Source organism: Scylla paramamosain, chromosome 12 (assembly GCF_035594125.1).
Source record: "Scylla paramamosain isolate STU-SP2022 chromosome 12, ASM3559412v1, whole genome shotgun sequence".
NCBI lineage: Eukaryota > Metazoa > Arthropoda > Malacostraca > Decapoda > Portunidae > Scylla > Scylla paramamosain.
Genome location: NC_087162.1, coordinates 17,073,966 through 17,095,385, shown reverse-complemented (window position 1 = coordinate 17,095,385; position 21,420 = coordinate 17,073,966). Strand labels below are relative to the sequence as shown.

At 40.1% G+C, this 21,420-nt stretch overlaps 1 protein-coding gene and 1 long non-coding RNA gene across 2 annotated transcripts in view; both read right to left on the bottom strand.

Annotated features, from left to right (window-relative positions):
• Positions 1-12,008, bottom strand: part of LOC135105785 (uncharacterized) — an 89,412-nt gene extending 77,404 nt beyond the window's left edge. Inside the window, exon 1 of the long non-coding RNA XR_010271007.1 lies at positions 11,160-12,008. This is a non-coding gene — a long non-coding RNA (uncharacterized LOC135105785). The remainder of the gene's footprint in view (positions 1-11,159) is intronic.
• A 2,604-nt stretch (positions 12,009-14,612) lies between these two features.
• Positions 14,613-21,420, bottom strand: part of LOC135105407 (uncharacterized) — a 34,848-nt gene continuing 28,040 nt past the window's right edge. Inside the window, exon 5 of the mRNA XM_064013543.1 lies at positions 14,613-15,116. Coding sequence (XP_063869613.1) covers positions 14,613-15,116 — 504 coding nt within the window. The remainder of the gene's footprint in view (positions 15,117-21,420) is intronic.

Genomic DNA, 21,420 nt, shown 5'->3' with positions numbered 1-21,420 from the left:
GTGTTCTTTGAATATTTTATTTTATTACTATAAAATATATCTATATACCAAAATTAGAGTTATACAGGTCAATTTCAGAAATGTTATGAAAGTCCCTATTTTCTTCTAGACCAGGGGCGATACTTATAAAAAGTCATGAGGTTATGAATCTGTCATAATCCTTCAAAATGGCGGATATTTTCAGAAATATTTCATAAACGGTCTAAATCTTTCATATGTGCTAAGCAATTTTCATAAGTCGCTGCGCCGCTATGACTGGGTCAGAGGTGTCATAAGGCTTAACAATCGCCCATAGGCCAACATGCCCGAGCAACAACAGGTCTGTGTGCGCCAATCAAGGGAATTTCGTGAAAGGAGAGACGTTCTCATTGAACTTTGTGATGCTGAACTCACTAAAAGATATTGATTAGACCGTGCTGGCTTAGTTTTTGTCACAGACTTGGTGCAAGCAGTGCTTTTGAGACCAACAAAGCACTCTCTCCAGAGATGTTCTTTATAAAGCCTCAATAAGTAGCAAGACTCGCATAAAGATCAATTAGGTTTTCTTGTCCTCTTACGTTGAGAGCAGCAAGGCCGGCTGTGTCCATGTTGCTGTTGGTGGCGGTGGTGTTGTGATGCAAACAGTGACTATTTCTTATTGTTTACGTTTGAGGCTGCCCTCTGGCTGCAGATCTTATTTTAGGCACTAAATTTCTTTATTTAAAAGAGATACAGCGTAATTACATAAAAAAGCTATGTAATATATATTTTTTGCCCTTCTAATCCCTTCACTGTTAATTAATGTATATTTGAAATACATGTCTCTGCTATTTCTAGCAGATACCAAAGCTAATTCACTCATAACTATGACAGAGGTTATGGAAAACCCATAGTTATGAATTTTTCATAGCTATGAGTAGAATTATGGACACTTCATATGACTTTTTATAAGTAGCGCCGGAATCAAGACAAACGCGGTGACATGAGTCTTAAGGAACTGTTTATTAAAGTGAGTTTGTCAAACTTTCTACTGACAACGTATGCATATTGATGCAAAAGCATTATTATTATTCAGATTAGCCAACTAGAGCAGCTTCACACACAGGTAAAGGATAACACAAAACTATTGGTAATGAATTAACATTACACATCTGTGCGGAAATTGTTTTAGACTGCTGTTCTTCGCAATGTCTCCTGAGTAATCATCATCATGTCAAATGGCAGAAAGGCAACAAGGAATTAGATTTTTACTTGTAGCGTAATCGACCGTCACCAAGTGCCAAACAGAAACATCCTAAGGCTCCTGAGTTTCCTGCCATTTCCCGAAAAGACGCACACTCAAAATCCCAACTGAGGCGCCTTAGGGACCTCATGAAAGAAGGCAATGTGATGTTCCAAGCAAATATTTACATGAAATAGTACTTCAGTACTTGGTAGACAATGAAATGCTTGACATAAAATCTAGTTATTAGTTGGTAAGATCCTAATATACTAAACTAATCATTCTTAAAGAGGTAAGTATGATTTCCTGAATAAAAATATAATATGAACACATAAATGCATATCATGTTTGATTTTTGCTTGTTAAACACAAAATCAAGAGTATAACGGTGATTCATAAAGAAATAGTTGATTTATGGTGGTTCAGTCAGTCCAGTGTACCCCAGCTTACCCTATGGCGTCCCAAGATCTACAGTTACAACTTGATACACTGAAGGTTAATTGTTTATTCACACAGCAAATGTAATATTACTATTAATTCTAGTCACTATGGTTACTGAATGAAGACAAGGCTCTGTAGAGTTAGAACTGCTGTTACCCTCGGCTACGTTTGCCGTGGTGTGGCACACGAAGGTAAGGCACCACTATTATTTTCTACTCGTTATAATTATTACAAGTTTCGCAGTTGCACTCACAACTCACTTTTATTTTACTCTTCGTTAAGATAGGGAACGCGAGAGTTTAGCTGACATAAATGTAGCATCCTTTGTTTTCCGTGACTCTGTATCAGAGGAAGATCCACAAGTGATATTCATTCGTTTAGCCACACCTCTGTGACCATGGCTAATAATTCACTTTCTGTGAAGCTCGGCTGCTTCCGCTTTCTAGCACTTGTCTCTCCAGCGTCTGCCATTTTTTTTTCCAAGGGCAAAATTACACCTAGAATAAAACAACTCCACACACTGGCAGTCATTCGCCAGCACCGTCCCTCGTGACTCGTATCCGTGTTCACACATACCGCTTCCAGCTGATAAAAATGCTGCTCTGTGATTGACTCTAATTTCCGAAATACTGTTACTTACAGCCACAGTGATTGGCTGGCTCGTGCAAAGACACCTTTGAAGAAGATGGCGCCTTTCCGCTCTACGGCGAGTCAAAGGCGCCTATGAAAAGTTTTGTGTATCATAATTCAAAGTGTAGGAAAGGCGCTTTTGGCGCCTGAGGGAAACACTCATTTTGAGGACGCGGCCCCAGAGGAGTGCTTTACAGACATTTTTCAGTTCGTATTTAAATGGTTATCTAAAAAGTTCACAACTGAATATGATATCAAAATATAAAACAAAATATTAGAAATAGCAATATGATAGGAACATAAATATAATAGCGACGCGTCATGTCTCAATAGCGAAACATCACAATTGACGTCACTGTCAAGCGATGGATGGTTTGCCTTGCTGTCAATTTTTTTGTTCTTTTTTAATTAGTAAACAAAAGACTTTGGCGTTTAAAAGATATTGCTTTAAATTACTTTGGAATTTTTCGCAATAATCACAATAATCAGTACATTTTTTCAATGTGAATTGTGAAAGAAATAATTTAAAACTGTTCTAAATTATAATTCAACAAAAGAAAAATTCCTTTTTGGACAGGACCTAGGATATATATCCCAATAAAGGCGTTATCACCATACAAAAGAAATAAATTCGTATCTTATAAATTGAATTTATTGTATCTGTAGTGGCAATCGCAACAATAATCCAATTTTAATGATAATATGGAATAAGAAATTACCATAATGGACAATACTGGACGAAATTCAGTGAACTATTTGACAACACTTCGTACATCTTCGCTTCTATATCTTTTGGTTCATTAAAGGTATCGATACTTCTTAAAGCTATTCAGATATCTTCCCTTCCTCCGTTTCTCATCGTAGCTTCTCAAATGTCCCTGTCTCTTTGTCCCAGTAATTCGAGACCTTTTCTATTCAATTCTTCTAATTCGTTTATTGAATTCATATAATTAAGTCTCCCTTACTATTTTCTTTCTTCAAGTGTTGATAGTTCTGTTTTTTCTTCTTTCTTTTTGATGTGTGTGTGTGTGTGTGTGTGTGTGTGTGTGTGTGTGTGTGTGTGTGTGTGTGTGTGTGTGTGTGTGTGTGTGTGCTGGTATGTGTATGCACATGAAGCTGTCAACGTGACGTCATGAAGAACGAACACAAAGGTCAGTGAAAAGGCTGACAATTACTTATTAACGTGGAGTGCGTCACGGAGCGAGAATGTCAGGAGGCTACAGATAAATATACACTATCTCCTCGGCGGCGGCGGCGGCGGCGGCGGCGGTGGCGGCGGCGGCGGTGATGATGGTGGTGGAGGTCATAGTGCTGTCAGCCATAATTCCATCAATGTGGATTTGGCGGTAAAGAACTTCGTCCCTATTTTAAATGTCCGTTTCCAGGTATTCAAATTAACACGATGATAAAAATTATGTAAACTTGATAATCAAATTCCTACAAAAACGTAACATAGTTGAGTCTCCGGTATCATTAATGAGGTCGGTGTTCACCTGTCATACAGTTCGTTTCCAGGCATTTTGTTAAATCAATCTTCTTGCTCAACATTTGCTGAACATGAAATTGAACCACATTCAGAATGAAGCAACTCAGTGTTCACGAGCGTGGCTGTTTGGGACTGAAATTTAGCCCAAGCTCAGACCAAGAAAAGAAAGTTTCCTGCCTCCAACATGTCGCCAACTCTCAGACTCTGATTTTCGAACGGAAAACAATAACAGATTGGAAGTTACACATCGTATTTCGGTAAATCTTATAATCATATTATTATTGTGTGTGTGCGTGTGTGTGTCATTCACCTACGGTCGTCTGCTGGTCACCCAGCCAGCCGTTCTTTTATGGAACGAACTTAGAGGTCATAATGACCGATCAGTGGACTGAGACCACTCACACACTACACACCGGGACAGCGAGGCCATAACCCCTCGGGTTACATCCCATACCTACTTGCTGCTAGGTGAACATAGGATGCACATTAAGAGGCTCGCCCCTTTGCCCATTTGACCACTACACTACGCGGTGTGTGTGTGTGTGTGTGTGTGTGTGTGTGTGTGTGTGTGTGTGTGTGTGTGTGTGTGTGTGTGTGTGTGTGTGTGTGTGTGTGTGTGTGTGTGTGTGTGTGCTCTAACAAAATTAGTACTTCCATTTTCAAGAACCCTATACATATTGGTAATGTCAAGCAGCCAAGAAGAGGTGAAGTAGATTTGAGGTCACGTGCAAGAATAAATTTGGCTCACCCTCACTTAGGCCTCCTGATACCTCCTAAACTCACACACACATGTGCTAGTAATGTGTTTATTAGTTTATGCAATGTATGTTTCTTCTTTACAGTCATCGTGTTTTTAACCAATCAGATGCATTTTTGTTGCCAAGGTCAGCGCAGGTGTGAAGTAGTTTAAGGTCGCGGACATTTTATACCCAGCCTCAAAATAGTGAATGTGTTATGTGTTTGTATATGTAAAACCCAGCACGCACGCACGCATGCACGCACGCGCGCGCGCGCGCACACACACACACACACACACACACACACACACACACACACACACACACACGTCATCAGAGAGAGAGAGAGAGAGAGAGAGAGAGAGAGAGAGAGAGAGAGAGAGAGAGAGAGAGAGAGAGAGAGAGAGAGAGAGAGAGAGAGAGAGGAAAGCATCGCGCCACTCCTTCATCCTATGACGACCTGCTATCCCTTCTACAATCCCCCACACCATCACTATATACAGGCAGGGCGTCTACCAAAGGTGTGAACCAGACGAAACCAGAGCTCATTTTTTACCCAGACGCGCGTGCGTACACTCACTCACTCACTCACTCACTCTCTCTCTCTCTCTCTCTCTCTCTCTCTCTCTCTCTCTCTCTCTCTCTCTCTCTCGCGTCTCTATGGGTGGATATACATTCTGATGAAACAAGTTTTTTTGGATTTAGACGTCAGATCTAAAAGGGCATGGAAGGGCCGGAGGTGAGTTCTGAGATTAATTCTCCGAGTGTAAATTTACTAAATAACTTATGGCTCAGACATTTTGAAGCCTTTATGGTCTCAGGCCTATGTAGCTTCATGATCACCTGACTTAAGGTCCTTACAACCTGAGTATCTTCCGCCTCAGTACCAAATGGTTGTAATGCAAGTAAAAATGTGTTGCTGTATAACCAGTTCTTGATTATCCACGTCCTTTCATTGCATACTGTACAACCAGAATTGCCTACACAAGGAGTGTAATAAACCAGAAAAATTTCTTGACATAAAGGAACGAACATATTGCGGGATAGAGTTTCTCAACAGCAGAGAGTGCTGACTGACTGACTGAATGGAAATTCCCGCAGCACCTCTTGTCAGAGGAGTGCTCGATACTGTGATGAGATAAATGTAAGGTTAATCATTTTGCATCTCTCTCGACTATATTCGTATCAGTGCCACTGACGTCATTGCCATCTAATAGAGAAACAGGACACTACTAAATCGGTCGTTAGCGTTTCACAGAAGCCAGATTAATTTAACTCCTAATTCACTTTGCTTGTAAGGGGTTCGGACTCCAATTCCTATCCGCACTGCACCACGGAGCTTATACATTAATTAAATTAGTTTATACTACATCTATCATATTTCAGTATCCTGCCTCTGACTCACTACTCTTCCATCTCCCGCACTTCACCACTCCTAACTCGCCTCCGTCCACAGTAAGCTGGCATCAGAGACAAGAGCTGTACGGATTACGTTCCTGTGTGTGTGTGAGAGAGAGAGAGAGAGAGAGAGAGAGAGAGAGAGAGAGAGAGAGAGAGAGAGAGAGAGAGAGAGAGAGAGAGAGAGAGAGAGAGAGAGAGAGAGAGAGAGAGAGAGAGAGAAACCTGAGTTTTCATATTCTGGACAACAGCCGACTGAGCCTATTTTGCTTCATGTCTCATCTATTATAGACTAGCTCCTCATAATGAAGTTTGTCTTTAACTAGCATGATTACTCGGTGTTGCTTGGGTAAAATTTGGCTCTCCAAAGCACGATTTATCACTCTAAGTCGGTCATTTGTTAGGCAAAGCTATTAACCAAACAAAATTTACTTTATAATGAACCTAAAATATACGTCCATTTACTGTTGTACATGTCCTCTGTCAGTAGCCATTAAGGATGTTTCTCCTGAATGAGCGCCACCATCAAGAATTGGGTTACGGTGACAGATTTGCCTAAATAATCTTACGGTTTTGGGTTGGAAGTAGTTAAGACATAGTCTATCTCACTCCCCGGATAGTTCAATAGTTCAGTAGTTTTTCCGTGAAAAGCGGACACACAGACAGACTGTGTTTTATTATATAAGATTAAGCATTTAACGTATAACTATTAATATCTTACAGCTTCTCTTCTTTGCCTCCCTATTGATGAATGCAGGACAGTTGCCTGTAGCTTATCACCAAGTCAAATTCTTTTTCTAGAGTAGTAACACTTCATGAAAAGAAAAAAAAAAAAAAAACTCGTTTCCTTCATAAGCATCGTTCTTTCTCTCTCTCCCTCTGCTATGTACTCGGTCATGCATAAGAGTATCCTTACTAAGATAAGCGAATAATTTTGACTCACGGACAAGGTAATATGAAAAATGTAGTATGAGTGTGGCATCTGATACTTGTGATCCACGAGTCCAGGTGTCCCAAGCACAACGTGACACGCATTGTGCCTGCGTGACTCTTCAGGCAGCCAGAATTGCCAACTATAGCGAAACTGCATGAACTGCTGGACATTTTGTGAGAGAAACGATACTTTTTTTACACTATATTTTATTTGAGTGAGAAATATAAATTCGACTGACAGGAATTCTTAGGGAGGAAAAATAGCAGCTAAATAAACTGGTTGAAAGCGCAAGTTCTTTAAGAGTAAGATGCTCTTTGCTCCCTACAGTGAAAAAGACCCTATTGCAAAGACTATCACAAAAGGCTTAATCCACAGTCAGCTAAAGACAACAAATGTTTTCTGCGGCGGCCCATTTCGTGCCTCTCCCTGCACCTGGCTGGTATTCCCTTGAGCTATTTTTAAAGTGTCTCGCAGTTTTTCAGATAGTATCCTTTTGAAGATCTGAAAATATGCCATAGTTGTGTTTCCAGATAGGGAATTCTCGTTTTTCATAGTTTAACTTTAAACTTCACACTGAAAAGTCTCATGAAATTACGGAATAATCACGGATAATGAACGCTTTTTCTCATAATGTTAAAGTTCTGAGATGCTGAAGATAAACGCTAATACGACAGTTTCCACTGGATGACGTCAAGGGAACCAATTATTTAGCCGACGAAGTCTGTGATACAGTCTCCATCAGGTGTTGATATGCTAATGTAGTCAAGAACATTACCTGTCTCTTGAGATTACGTTACAACACCATCATTACTGCTGAGAACACTGATGTAGTGAGAGCCCAATGTATTAAATATAGATTACTTTATCTTTAATTATAAATTTGCTGCGCAATAATCACAAGTACTGTATAACTAAGGCTTCTATTACACACAAAGAATAATGCATTACTAAATATCTAATAGTTTTAAAAATCATATCATTCGAAAGGAAGCAAAAACTAACTATTGAAAATGTTAATTATCAGCAATTATCAGCAATGGTGTTGAACAATTACAATGACCACAGGCACCCAGCACGCCACACCAGCACCGTGAAGCTCCTCCACAGGCACCACACACCCTAGAAACACCACATCCCTGGAAGCGATGCCGCCGTATAACATATTCTAGCGGCAGGCAGGTCATACATTCACAATATTTTTTTCTTCTCTGATGTCGCGGTCATCCGCCATTCTTGGTAATTTCCAGGAACTTTTTACATCCGTTAAAGAGAAAAGGAAAGAGTGTTGGATCAGACAGTCAGTGGAAAGATTAAATGGTTCGTTACGGTGTTCGCAATGATAGATATTATTCTTCAGTGTTGGTGGTGATGATGATGATGATGATGACGATGACGATGATGGTGTGTGTGTGTGTGTGTGTGTGTGTGTGTGTGTGTGTGTGTGTGTGTGTGTGTGTGTGTGTGTGTGTGTGTGTGTGTGTCGATAACAAGCCACATGCCATGTGTTGCTCCACTAGCGCAAACAAACACACAACATTCTCCCCCAATAGATTAATGATAAGCAATCATGAAACTCTGGTATTGAAGTTAAGTAATTATCCTAATAGCTTATGAACAGATAATAGTGTGGAAATTACATCCATTCACAGTTGCAACTGTGAGCTTCAAGTCACGTCTGAAGTATAATTTACATAATGAACCGACACTTACGTTACACGTATGATTGGTCTGGATAAACTTGAATCGAAAAAAAATGTACCCTTACTTTTTTTTTATATTGTATTGAAAATTACTTCCTCGTGCGTGTAATTCAGCATCGCACAATATGGATGCACACGAAAGAAAACAATGAAAACGAGACGCAGCCGAGACAAAGACAGGCCCAGTATTCATGCAAAGGTTCGAAGAAACATTAAAACAGGAGGGAGAAATTGCTGTCACCAAAAACAATGACACCAAATTTCCAAGGCACTTTAGACCAGTCAATACGATCATACTCGTATACATAAAAAAGCATAATTCGATTTCCAAGTTCATTGAATTGTGATATACTAGAAACTAGATACACTTTAAGAATGGCGCCCAGGGAACAGGACCAGAAGGCTAAACAAGAATTATTACACTGTCCGAAAAGTTTCATTCAACCTCCATTATAGCAACTCCTTCATCATGACTTATTTCTTGTGAAAACGGGACTGCTGCAGTGAGTGGCTCTATAGGTACACTTTATTTTATTTGTAACACTTGTGCACGTCGACAATGCCTTGAAACGGGTGCATATCCTACGTTCTGCTAAAACAATTTCACGCGGAATTCATCCTTTCGTTGTTTTAGTGTGGAGTGATGTCAAGTTGTTCTCAGGACTGTCAAATATTAACAAATATACGGTGAGTATTCAGAAAAGCCAAAGGTAAGATGACTAAAAACGAATTTTTTTTTTTTTAACACAAATGCCATTTGCTTATTGAAAATAAGAAGAAAAAAAAAAAAACTCGCTTGATGATCTCTGGGCACCTGGTAACAGTCTATTAGACTTTCATTAGAAGTAACTATATGATCATATTTCTAAAACAAAATGTATGATTATAGCATTTTATAATAGCAAAATAATTTAAGGACTAAACACACGCTTACACACAATACATCACCACCAGCTCCAGTGTACAGTCACCTGTCAAGTAGTATCGGCAACTGGCAAAACCTTCTGACAACCGTGACAACACCTCGTGAAATAGAATGGACAGTGCAAATTAAGTGGATGCTGACAACACTTTTCGTTTCAGATTAATTGATATTCATATAATAGGTACTACACTTCACAATAATTTGTTGTAAAGACCGAGAATCATTGAGGCGCCAGTTCAGTGATGTGAGGCGACAGCATCAAGACAGGATTGCTGCACTGGCAGTATAACACACAGTTACTGAACACTATGCAGTAAGGCCCACGCGTGCAGGAAATTAATACCACAGCAACAAGGCTTCTCTGACATCTAACATGACTGACAAATGATGTGACTCCAGCAACACGATGTAAATGATGAATAAACAAGAAACAATAGTCTGGTCATCCACACCTCTACTAAGCAGTGCAAAGGTCTGATCGGCTTTGAAAAACAGAGCGCAGACAGACTACCGCCACGATACGTGTATTCACAACTTTACTTTCCAGTTATGTTTTAAGTCACATTCACAATTAATTAGAATATTTTGTCATATTCCGACATCCTTAATGGCATCATAATCACAACTTTTAAGCCCAGAATAGTTATGAATAATGTAACAAAAATAAAATAAATAAATGTACTGCCGACGTTTTATTTCAATATGAACCCTGCGTTATAAAAAATTCATTAATGGATTAGGCTTGCATTCGGTAAGAAATGTGATGTTGTAGAGAAAGGCAAAGGAATATATATATATATATATATATATATATATATATATATATATATATATATATATATATATATATATATATATATATATATATATATATATAATACTCATAAATGAAATAATATCGTTGGCATTGCGTCCAATACTCCATATATTTACTTGAATAATCTACGACATGCTTGAATTTTGCCATCAAGGCTTTAGGTATATCTAGAATATGGAATAAGACAGCGACCAACGCATCAGCTTGAAACTGATCAAGAAAAAAGAAAAAAAAAAAAAAAGGAACCGCCATATTTTATTAATTTATTTATTTACTTTTTTTGTGTCAGTGTTAATAGATATTAATGAAGTTATTCAATACTACCTCTTGAAACATGACATATTCGTTCTACATACCGGGCGAAGCCTCAGATAGCTATCCGGGTGATGGCACCTCATGATATCGCTTAAGGTTATAATTTTCTTCTTAACACCTTATTAAAAAAATGCACAAACAAACAGTAAAATTCCAAATCGTGTATTCCATCACGATATTTGCTAAAAAAAAAAAAAGTTCGTTTTGAAATTCCTGTAGGTGTCCGACGGGAGGGAATTTTACACAAATGTTAGAATATAAATCAATTCAGTACACATCGGTCCTTTTTGATCATATGTTGTTTTGACGACAAAAACCCAGGTCATCCAGCACTGTACTACTGATGAACTAGAGAGAGAGAGAGAGAGAGAGAGAGAGAGAGAGAGAGAGAGAGAGAGAGAGAGAGAGAGAGAGAGAGAGAGAGAGAGAGAGAGAGAGAGAGAGAGAGAGAGAGAGAGAGAGAGAGAGAGAGAATGGTATCAGAAATATGACAATAAAAAAATAGGCACTGACAGATGTCACTAATTTAAGACTAGAAAAAAATCACACCGGCATGTTATGATATTCGTACTCACCACATCATGTGGCGAGGCCAAGTTCCCCCGTGAGTCAATAGGAGGTAGCTGCTGGTGGTGCTCGCCTTCTGTGCTGTGGCCAGACGAGGGGAAGGGTTACTAGATTACCCACTTCTTGAAGATCTCGTTATGTTGAAAGTACGATACCTCTTGATAAACTTTTTCATCTCTGCGACACTTCCTACAGGCCAGTTCAAGCCATAGGGCAGTACCTGACGGGCAAACAGTATCCCTATATCCTGTTCCAGCACACAAGTTTGGAAGGCGAGTGGCGGGGACGCACGGGGACAAGGATTCTAGAGGTTCCTCGCACGGAAGCATCATTGTAGTGAGGAAACTACGGGCAAACCATCGCATACTCTTGTTTACTGGTTTGCTGGAGGATAAAATCTATCCCGTTTACGTAGCAATAGCGGTCAAGGGAGACAACGCTTCAGTTCACATTCTCAGACTTGGCAACTGGCTTTCCCTCATTCTTAAGCTCGAGTGAAATTTCCATTATTGAAAACGTTTTCTTAGTTCTGACTGAGTGGCAACCCAACCTGCAGCACCCGCGATCTGTCATAGGTGGATTGCGTAACCACTATCTTTTCTTCCTATTTCTATGACTTAAAACGCCACGTCCCAATAGTTCACCAGACCTTGAAAGAGTTCTTAGTTTTGGTTAAACAAGACGAAAATCCATATTTTCGAGTTTCACACACACACACACACACACACACACACTGCTGGAGAAACACTGTGACAAGTTCCTCGATGCGCCTGCTTAATTGCTCCAGCCTTTCAGACTCTTAAAAAGTGTACCCTCGATGTTTTCCTTTCCACTACCGTTTACTTGCATTCTTACATTATGTTTTTCTCGAATAAAAATCATCCAAAACTTGCTGACAAACAACAGTGCAGCAAAGCACAAAGCATAAATTATTATCACTATGTCATTAGGCACCACCTCACGTGAGCGCCTAAATCTCACGGACTTGGTCACTTCATGCATGCTCATTTGCTTTCATCTACAACCAACTTTACATGCTTCACCATTAGTTGAATTTAATATTTTCTTTCCCTCTTACATATTTGTTATACGCATATATAATGTAACTAGAAAAGAAGAAAAAGCTTAATAACGCTAAGGATAGATTATAAGACGGATAAGGCTGAATGGAAAATTTCATCGCTTCAAATTCAATTTTTCCTCTCAACTACATAGGCCCTTCTAGATAATTATCTTATATTTCATAACATTCAACTACACTGTACTTGCGTTACAGTGAAGATGAGGCATTGGGGCCGAGGACGAACAGGGAAAACGTTCTCAGGGCTGGTGGGGAACACGCTCAGGCGGAGCATCTTTGCAGGTGATGGTGTTGCCAGGAGTCTGTCTATACGCGTTGTTTAAGCTGCTTACAACACTGAACATGCAGTCTGGTACCTAAATTGAAGCTTAATTCACGTGTGCATAGTGAACCCCGTGCACTCTCTCTCTCTCTCTCTCTCTCTCTCTCTCTCTCTGTTTATATAGGAACTAAGCGATGCAAACTCAACTAGATCAAGAGCAAGACGTCGTTACATAAGCTTCATGTTTGCTCAGGTTGTCTCAGCGATTTCTGAAGAAAATAAGTTACAGAAAATCTAATGAAAGTGCATTATAAGAAGGAACAGAATTTATACACAAGTTTCGTCTTGTATTTATGTAATTATACTAACTGCACTTTTCCAGGTTTTATTGTAAAATTTCTAATTTGCAAGTTGTGTTGCATTCCTCTTTTCATTATAAACATCAGTAATTCATATGCTCATTTTTTTAATTTAATTTATTTATTAAGTTTTATAACTTGGAAAATAGAAAACCACCGATGAATAAATTTAGTAGACGGACTGTTACACAGTTTAATGGCTGAAGGTTCCTTGAATAAAAAGGAATGAAGCTTTGATAGGGGTTCAAATGATTACAATATCAAGTGTAGTGTTGATTTTTTCCTTCTCATATCGATATATGCATTTTGTGTCTTCGTATGAATACTTGTGTGCGTGTCCCTTTCCTACCTCAATTTGTGACAGGGACCACCTCAACCAGCTCTTGCAAAGAAAACGGATTGAAAGGCTACTTGTCTCACTCTTGCACAACGTTCATGGCTTCGCTGTCTACAACACTCATAATTGCAGCTTTATTATCTAAACATTTAATTTTAAGATTATTGTGCTTCTGAACTTACTACCAGCACGTTTCCCTTCCTTTCTCGCGGCTCCAGTGGGCAAGGCTTCCTCATTCTGTTCACATCATCAAGTAAGAACTGTAAACTCCAGAACATTGTGTCTTAATGTTATTCAATTTTCGTATTCCTTTGTCTCCTTTAACATGGAATTACGAAGACTATGGAAACCAGACTTGCTGTATAACTGAATTTTGATTTTCAGTATTCCCTGAACTCCTTATAATAGAAATATATATATATGAATTTCATTAATGTACTTTTGCGTGATATTTCACTTTCAGTGACTCCCTGAATATTTACTTTGTGAAGTGTGTGCTGCCTTGCTGCAGTGAACGGCAAGTGCACGTGTCGACCCAAACAGCGACCCCTTCCTGACCTGTGAGTAATCCGCATGAATGAAGAGTGTGTGAAGGAATAAAGAAAATAAAAAGGTGAAAAATAGATAGCTGGAAAATATAAGAAAAAAAATAAGGACTTACCTTAATCACCCCCGCAAAAAAAAAAAAAAAAAAACTTCCCTCGCGTTTAGTCGCAAGGCGGCCGCCTTCCACTGCCTTTGGCGGGTTACCTTTGTCTAAACTAAACATTATAGCGTGGATCCTAATTAAAAAAAAACATACATACTACCTTCATTTCTTTTCTTGTACATCCCACCATAACAACATGAAGGTTCTGACGCCACAGACTCTCAAGGCTATTTTCAGAAAGTTAAGGTAATTAAAAATCCTGTGGAAATTAGTCAGGAAAAACCACAGACTGTTTACTTCACTCCCGCCCAGGACGGATGACTCTCTTATTAAGAAGCAGAACCAAAACAGAAGCTACATTATAAGTTTTCGTACACTCGTATGCAATGTGCAGAACTTTAAAACATTTATTGCATTACGATTACTTACAATTGACCAACGAAAATGTGATTTACCTACATTACACATATTGCAGACATCTTGCAAACAAATATTAATATCAAGACTCTTTAGGTAACAACTTGCTTTGGTATTTTCTTCAGGGCATTCGTGGACACTAGCGTGACTTCTGATGCCTCGGTCACCTGATGCAGCGCACGAACAACAGCCAGGATGCTGCTGTGAAGTACCTCCGTGGATGTATCGTCTCCGTCTCCTTCAATGGAGGACACCCCCTGCAGCGCCGCTTCCTTCGTGGGCAGCATGCCGATCCCTGTCAGGTAAAAGTTTTCTACGAACCATTCGTGGTGAACTGCCAGAACTTCCAAGGATTTTCACTCCCAAAATCCAAGGATTTTGGGTCTGATGTCCACAGCGTTTCTCGTCTCCTCGCCGTCTAGTGTATGACTGTCCATATCCTCTAATTGCTGGTGCTCGATACCACCTGGTCTCAGCGAGGTGTCTTCTGTGTCCTCCTCCATCAGCTTGTCTTCCATTGATTCCACAGCCTTTGTCTCAAGTTTGTCTTCACCTACTAATTCCACGACTTCGTCAGTATCGGTTCCTTCAGTAGACAGTGACGGTTTCTGCATTTCCTGAGAGTCTGAAGATTCCTCGATTTCTGCATTTCCTGGAACTTTCGCCGCTAACCCAGATACTTCCTCTTTACTCAAAATTCCTGACTTTTCGCGTATTTGTTGTTGTTCCAACCATTCCAGAGTATCGATAGAGTTTGGGTCCAGGTTTTCATGTTGCCGTGCAACATCGAAGGATAATGTTGAGAGCATCCACATGCAGAAGCCAAAGAGACATAAGAACACCACAGCAAGACAACAAAACTGCAAAAATGGGAATATTGTTGTATGATACAATCTGATATGTACTGGGCAGAATATTTAATATGAATATGAATATGTACGAAGCAGAATATCTAAGTTATGTAAGTACTGTTGAAGAAATCGACCATTTTATATTAGTAAGCAGTACGTAGTATTAAGTAATAATTAAGTACCAAGTGGTAATCTTCATTTCTGACAACATACTCACCAACAACGAGTAAAAAGATCTGTGTTTTGAGCAAGAATACAAATTACACGCTGTTGTGCATTAATGACCTCTGAGGCAGCAACAATGACGTGAAAGATTGCGGCAGCCACATTGATAGCATCTGAACTTACATAAGCACACAGGTCGTGAAAGTAAAGCTTTGTATCATCACATATATAGTAAAAGCTTAGAGACACTAATGTGTCGCAGAAGTGACGAATGGCAAAACAAATCCTTGACACCTCTCTTGGCACAGCACATTTTTCACCACCGCTAGTTCGCCACGCTGTCTTGTGCTCAGCCAACTAGCCAGTCCAAAGCTAACCCAAGCGGCACCGCAATCGATACAGCATCCCGGCAAAAGTTTACACTGCCTTTGTCTCAGGTTAGTGCTCGGAGGAAGACCACTCAACTACTGGCACGAGTAAAGTCCAGTGCGCTTAGGAAAAACTGGAACAAGCATAAGATTTTCCAATACACAGACTAAAGAGATGGAGGAAAATTCTCTTTGATCATTCTGTTACACGGTCTTTCTAGATGTAGTCATTGCAAACAAACTGATATTATTCTTTGTATTATACCATTGACCTCCCAAAACGTTTCTGCTAAGATGAATCATACAGTATATTTTCGCATTATCACAATAATTGACGGTGACCAAACTTCACTATCATGATCGTAATGGTCTCATTAAGATGTCCTGTTCGTTGTGCATCTGCCACAGGTTTGACCCCGGGTCTTTCCCTTCCAGCCCTACCCTCTTTTTAGATCAAGGTCTCTAAAACCTTTAAACACACAAGGCATCACAATTCTATCCTCAATTGTTCATGTAACTATGACAAATTAATCCATTCTTTTCTTGCTAACACCATTTTCGCCTACAGTTCAAACAAAAATACAGCTTTAATCAAGCTGGATGGATATGCACATTAATCTCACCAAAGCAAATAATACTTTTGATTAAGGTATGAATGGTAAATGGAAACGCATAATTACGAAAGCATAACATATCTTAAATCAAAGCTTGCATAAGCACGATAATCACGAAAGCGAAACACATCTGTAATGAAGGTATGGATGGAAATGGAAATGCGCGTGAAAATCACTAAAACAAAACATGTCTTTAATTGAGGCTTGTATGAAAATTATAATACGGATGATAATCACGAAAGGAAAACATATCTTCAATTAAGAAATGGATGGAAATGTCATTGCACATTAACTTCATCGAAGTCTAAACGTAACGAAGTCCATAAAACAAACTGCAGCATCAGGCGCAGCGGCCTTAAAAGCGGCGCTCCTCGCTTAATCACTAATTCAATGGAGGCCAAGCGGCGCACAGACGCAATTTCGCCCACCAATGGAAAATCCTTGTTGACCAAAGCGACCAGAATGGAGGCTGGAAAAATAGATGAGTTAATTTTTCAACCTCGACCTCCAACCGCTCTGTAACTATTGTCGGGAATAAATTTTTGTCACTTCTGTCAATCTAAAATTCTGGATGTGGTAGCGGTACGTCCATAGATGACTTTGATGTAGGGACTCCACCATGTTTGCATTCTTTACACGCAAATGCATTATGAATAACACACGAGGGAAGGGGATATATAACATAAAGACCATAGAGAACAATGCAACGACCATAATAGACACACGACACGTACTGTGGTAGTGGTAGTGTATGTATCCATCTCTATTTATCCTCATCTATCTAGTGAAGGTACTTTCCTGACAGAAAACAAGGCTCAGGTAAAGGCCATGTTCCACACAAAAGAAGAGTATTTGGCACACATACCATTTTCCCGTGACACAATGCATCCCACCACACGTGCAAATAAGTTTTTCCCAGCGGCCCTATACTGTATATAGCTGGAGAACTCTCCTGGGTTTCTACTGATATTTTTTTTTTTTAACGTCATGTTAAGCGTGTGCGTCCTTGGAGTCAAGGACACAACGAGGTGCAAGCTGTCTTTGATGCACGAGTTACTGAAATGTCTGAAGGTGACAGCAAAGTGATAAGGGAGTAATGATGGAAATGATAGCTGATGACCAACTGTTTTCCTAAATAAGTGTTTCAAGAATCGCTCAGACGGTGGTGTGTCTGACCACCGTGCAGAAGGTCCCGGGTTCGAGTCCTGGACCCAACTAGGATTTTTCTGGGACGACTGCCTGCTCCTAGGCTCATCCAGCCTTAAGGAACTGGCCAACCTATTCCATATGCCAATGCCTGGGAAGGGTGACGATATCTTCCCTACGCCAACGATCACGATCGAGCACAGTACACCTTTAAATTTTTAAAATGAGGGAAAAAGTCACATTCAGTATTCCAGTAATAAAAAACCCATTTTTCATTTTAATGACGAGGTCAGTGTCAGAACAAATCACGGTGTAAAACATAACAACATGATTACCTTAAATGAAAGGCTGACGAAGCTTTATGTGAATTGATGTGTCCGTGAACTTTTTAAAATATTCTGCAGTGCCAAGAATTCACCTCATGATGTGTGAAAACAAGGAAGAAAACAATGTGCGTACTGCCAGGCTTGCTGGGAAAGAACCGCTGCGTCGCCTCACTTGCCACAAACAGTACTCGTACAACCTCAATGGGCCGTGTTTCACCGCCTCAATCCGACAACCTTCAACAGGCTTTACTACAATTCATACGGATGTTTTACAATTCTAGGATGTTTTGCGTAAGAGTTTAACAAGTATTCCACACAGTTAATGGGGGAAAACAGCAAGAAGTACCTGACTACGCAACTACGTGGTGTATGAAACAGTTCTTATGGGAACCCAAAGCATCTCAAAATATGAATCATAAAACAACAGGAGAGGGAAATGAGCTGGGCAATATTTTCGCACGCCATTAGATGCGCCATTAATAATAGTTAAGTATTTTTCGTGAATAGTCACCATCAACTGCAAGAGTTTGAGTGAGGCGTGTGCGCGTGGCCTGACCTGCCTTGAAGTATTAATGACCGCCACCATGACATGACCACTGGTAACGGAAATGACACCTTGTTCCCGCCGCCCTCCCTCGGGGCTTCCCTCCCCTTCTGCCCGCCCACGTCCCTTCGTTCCCTCACCACCAAGGGAGTTCCTTCAAGTTGTGCTGCCTCAATAATTTTCCATAATTCACTACACTATATTGATCCTTTCAGTGTGTGTGTGTGTGTGTGTGTGTGTGTGTGTGTGTGTGTGAGTGTGTGTGTGTGTGTGTGTGTGTCGCGCGCATACACACGCACGCACGCACGCACACGCACTCGAGGTGGGCCGTCAAACACTGCACACATGCCTGTACCCTGAAAATATGGCCGCTGGAAGAGAAGGGAAGGCGCTCGCACTCCCCAGACTAATCCAGGAATAATTACGGAATGCTTTCGAAATTAGCAAAGTTACTCAAGTCTTCTCGAGCTCTGAGCCTCGGCCGCTGCATCTCCTGCTAACGAGGACTTCATTCCCTTTATTGCTGTTTTGCTCCTCGAAATATGTGGGAGTGGCAGCGTTATGAACGATGGCTGTTCTTTCTGCTAAAGTAACTGCTGAAAAAAATAAAGGTTTAGAAATTCCTTATGTGAAGGACATGAATGAATACATCACACTTACTTTCACTGATTATTCCATTAATTATTCTTCTTTCACCCTCCACTTCCATATCCACTTCCAATATGATACAGTAAATACAAAAGACTTCCTGGTGACTTGTCTCGATAAAACGTGATAACAAGCACCTTTGGTCGTGAAATGTGACACTTTTGCTGATACACACACAACACGAGAGAGGGATAGCGTCGTGTTGTACTAAGTGAACAAATCCCTGATGGCGAACCACGAGAATCTTTTACTATGAATAAGGTTGCCCGTCTATTTCCAGCTGGTGTGAGGTGTAGCCTTCCAAGAATGAAAACACTAGAAATCTTTCTTCTTCTGTCATTCTTTCTACATTTAAATACACCTGGCTTTCCTAATTGCTTACACAAGAGGACGGGAGACGGTGCCTGATGGAAAACTTTGGTATGGCGGTGGAGATAAGCAGGCAAGTGTTTGGCAAGGACTGAGGTGCCGCGGGAAAAAGTTTTGGCCATAACAAAACTTCTATAATGAAACGACGAGGACGTAGTTAGCATATATATGGCGTGTTGTGTAAGGAACTAGGAGTGAAGATTTGAGGCACAAAGAGCATATGTGATGGAGTCAGTACGTTTAAGCTAAATGTTCCCAGGTGATGCTTTACTGAGGACCACACATCCACCGATCTTTGATTCAGCCAGTGTCTTTATTAATGCTCTAACTGTGGAGCGTTTTTGCGTATAAACTCTGTTCATCTCACCCATACTCGGACAAGGCTGGTGACTGGTCCTGCTCATGGTAACAGATGAACACGTTATAGAAATAACCTTAGCCTGCTAATTTCGAGGCAGTGACTTAATTTCATGGCATGATTATGTCTTTTCAAATGATGATCGACATAATGAAAGGTTCAGCTGTGAAATTTATGAACTGGATTAATCTAGACCTAACGCAAGCTCATTTAACCCAGCCCTCAGATAAAAAACGGTAATGTTATTTCAATATTGTCCTACGTTTGGAATCTCTTGGCTTTTCCAGAATGAGATAGGAAGGAATTGGTTCTCAAAATAGTAGTAGATAAATGGAGTGGACTTGGTAATCAGCTTGTTAGTGCTGAGTCATTAGGGAACTTTAAAAGAAGATTAGACAAATTTATGGTTGGGGATGATAAGTGGAAATAGATAGCTATGTTTCCTACAGGGACTGCCACGTATAGGCCAGATGGGTTCTTGCAGCTTCCCTTATTTTCTTATGTTCTTATCTTCCTATGTCGCCTCGTGGCAGCAGGCTTGGTGAGTACGTACATCTAAGGTTCGTATTCTGAAACACTGTTACCTCATAAGGACTATTCTCAAGAGACAAAGAGGTGATTAGTCAAGTCTTCATTGATGTTTTTTCTCATTAACAATGTGAAATTTTTAAGCTTACACTAGAATTATGAAAATACCCTTGAAAACCTTAATAACTTCCACTAAAGCCTGTTGAAAATAGTCTAAAGAAAACTCCGAAACATTTAAAAAATATGAGCCTCAATCTAATACCTGCATTCGAAGCCCATTTTTTTCTTTTGTCATCTATTATACAGCATCGTTAAACCTTCACGCCTCCTGAGAAATGAAATGTACTTCATTATCGCATGAATAAAAAGTTATTCAGTGCGACAAAATTCAATCGTATTTTAATACTAATGTGGAGGAAAACTAACGTACACTAATGTAAGGTCATAAGATAACCACCTATTTCTCTCCCCTCCAATACAGTAAGCATCTCCCAACCACTATGCACTCCTTTCCTCAGGTATATATGTAGGATAATGAGGCCTGGAGTGTCACAATGACAACAGAGCAAACCCATCACATTATGCATCAAGAAACCAAGTCCATGACACAGGAACTGCCACGCGTAGGGCTCACGGCTTTCTGCAGCTCCCTGATTTTCTTGTGCTCTGATGTTCTTATGGCTCTTCTAAATAACTGCTACGTGTTTACCTCCTCCTCCTCCACCATGGTGTTTATTGAGACATGTTTGCCCATATCTTGTCTTGCCAGTCACAACTCTCAGCAATAAACGGGCAAGAAACACTCTCGTGACCCGCAGCGCACAGTGACGTCACTTGATGGCGGCGTGGGACAACAGAACGACCCCGTTAGTTGGAACTTTTCAAGCAGCAGCACCAGCAGGAGCAATAACGCCACACGTATAGACCTCCCAGGTAAAAATGGAGGTCACAGTGTTGTACACTTTCTTCCTTTGAGTCAGTCCTGGAAAGGTTATTTCTTTTCTCAGCAATAATTAACAGTGTATATATGATTCCGGATGTAGGTACGAAAAAAACCATCCCTTGACATTTCTTGATATCGGAAATAAGTAACACTAACGTATTGGCTTTTTTTACTTAATGTACCATGCGGATCACGGCTTTTCAAGTATGACAAAATATTAGCGAAGACCCGATTAGCGAAGACCCGACTACAGTGAAACAAAAATTACGAGAGAGACTGGTGAGCGAGTCTATTTTCAAGGGAA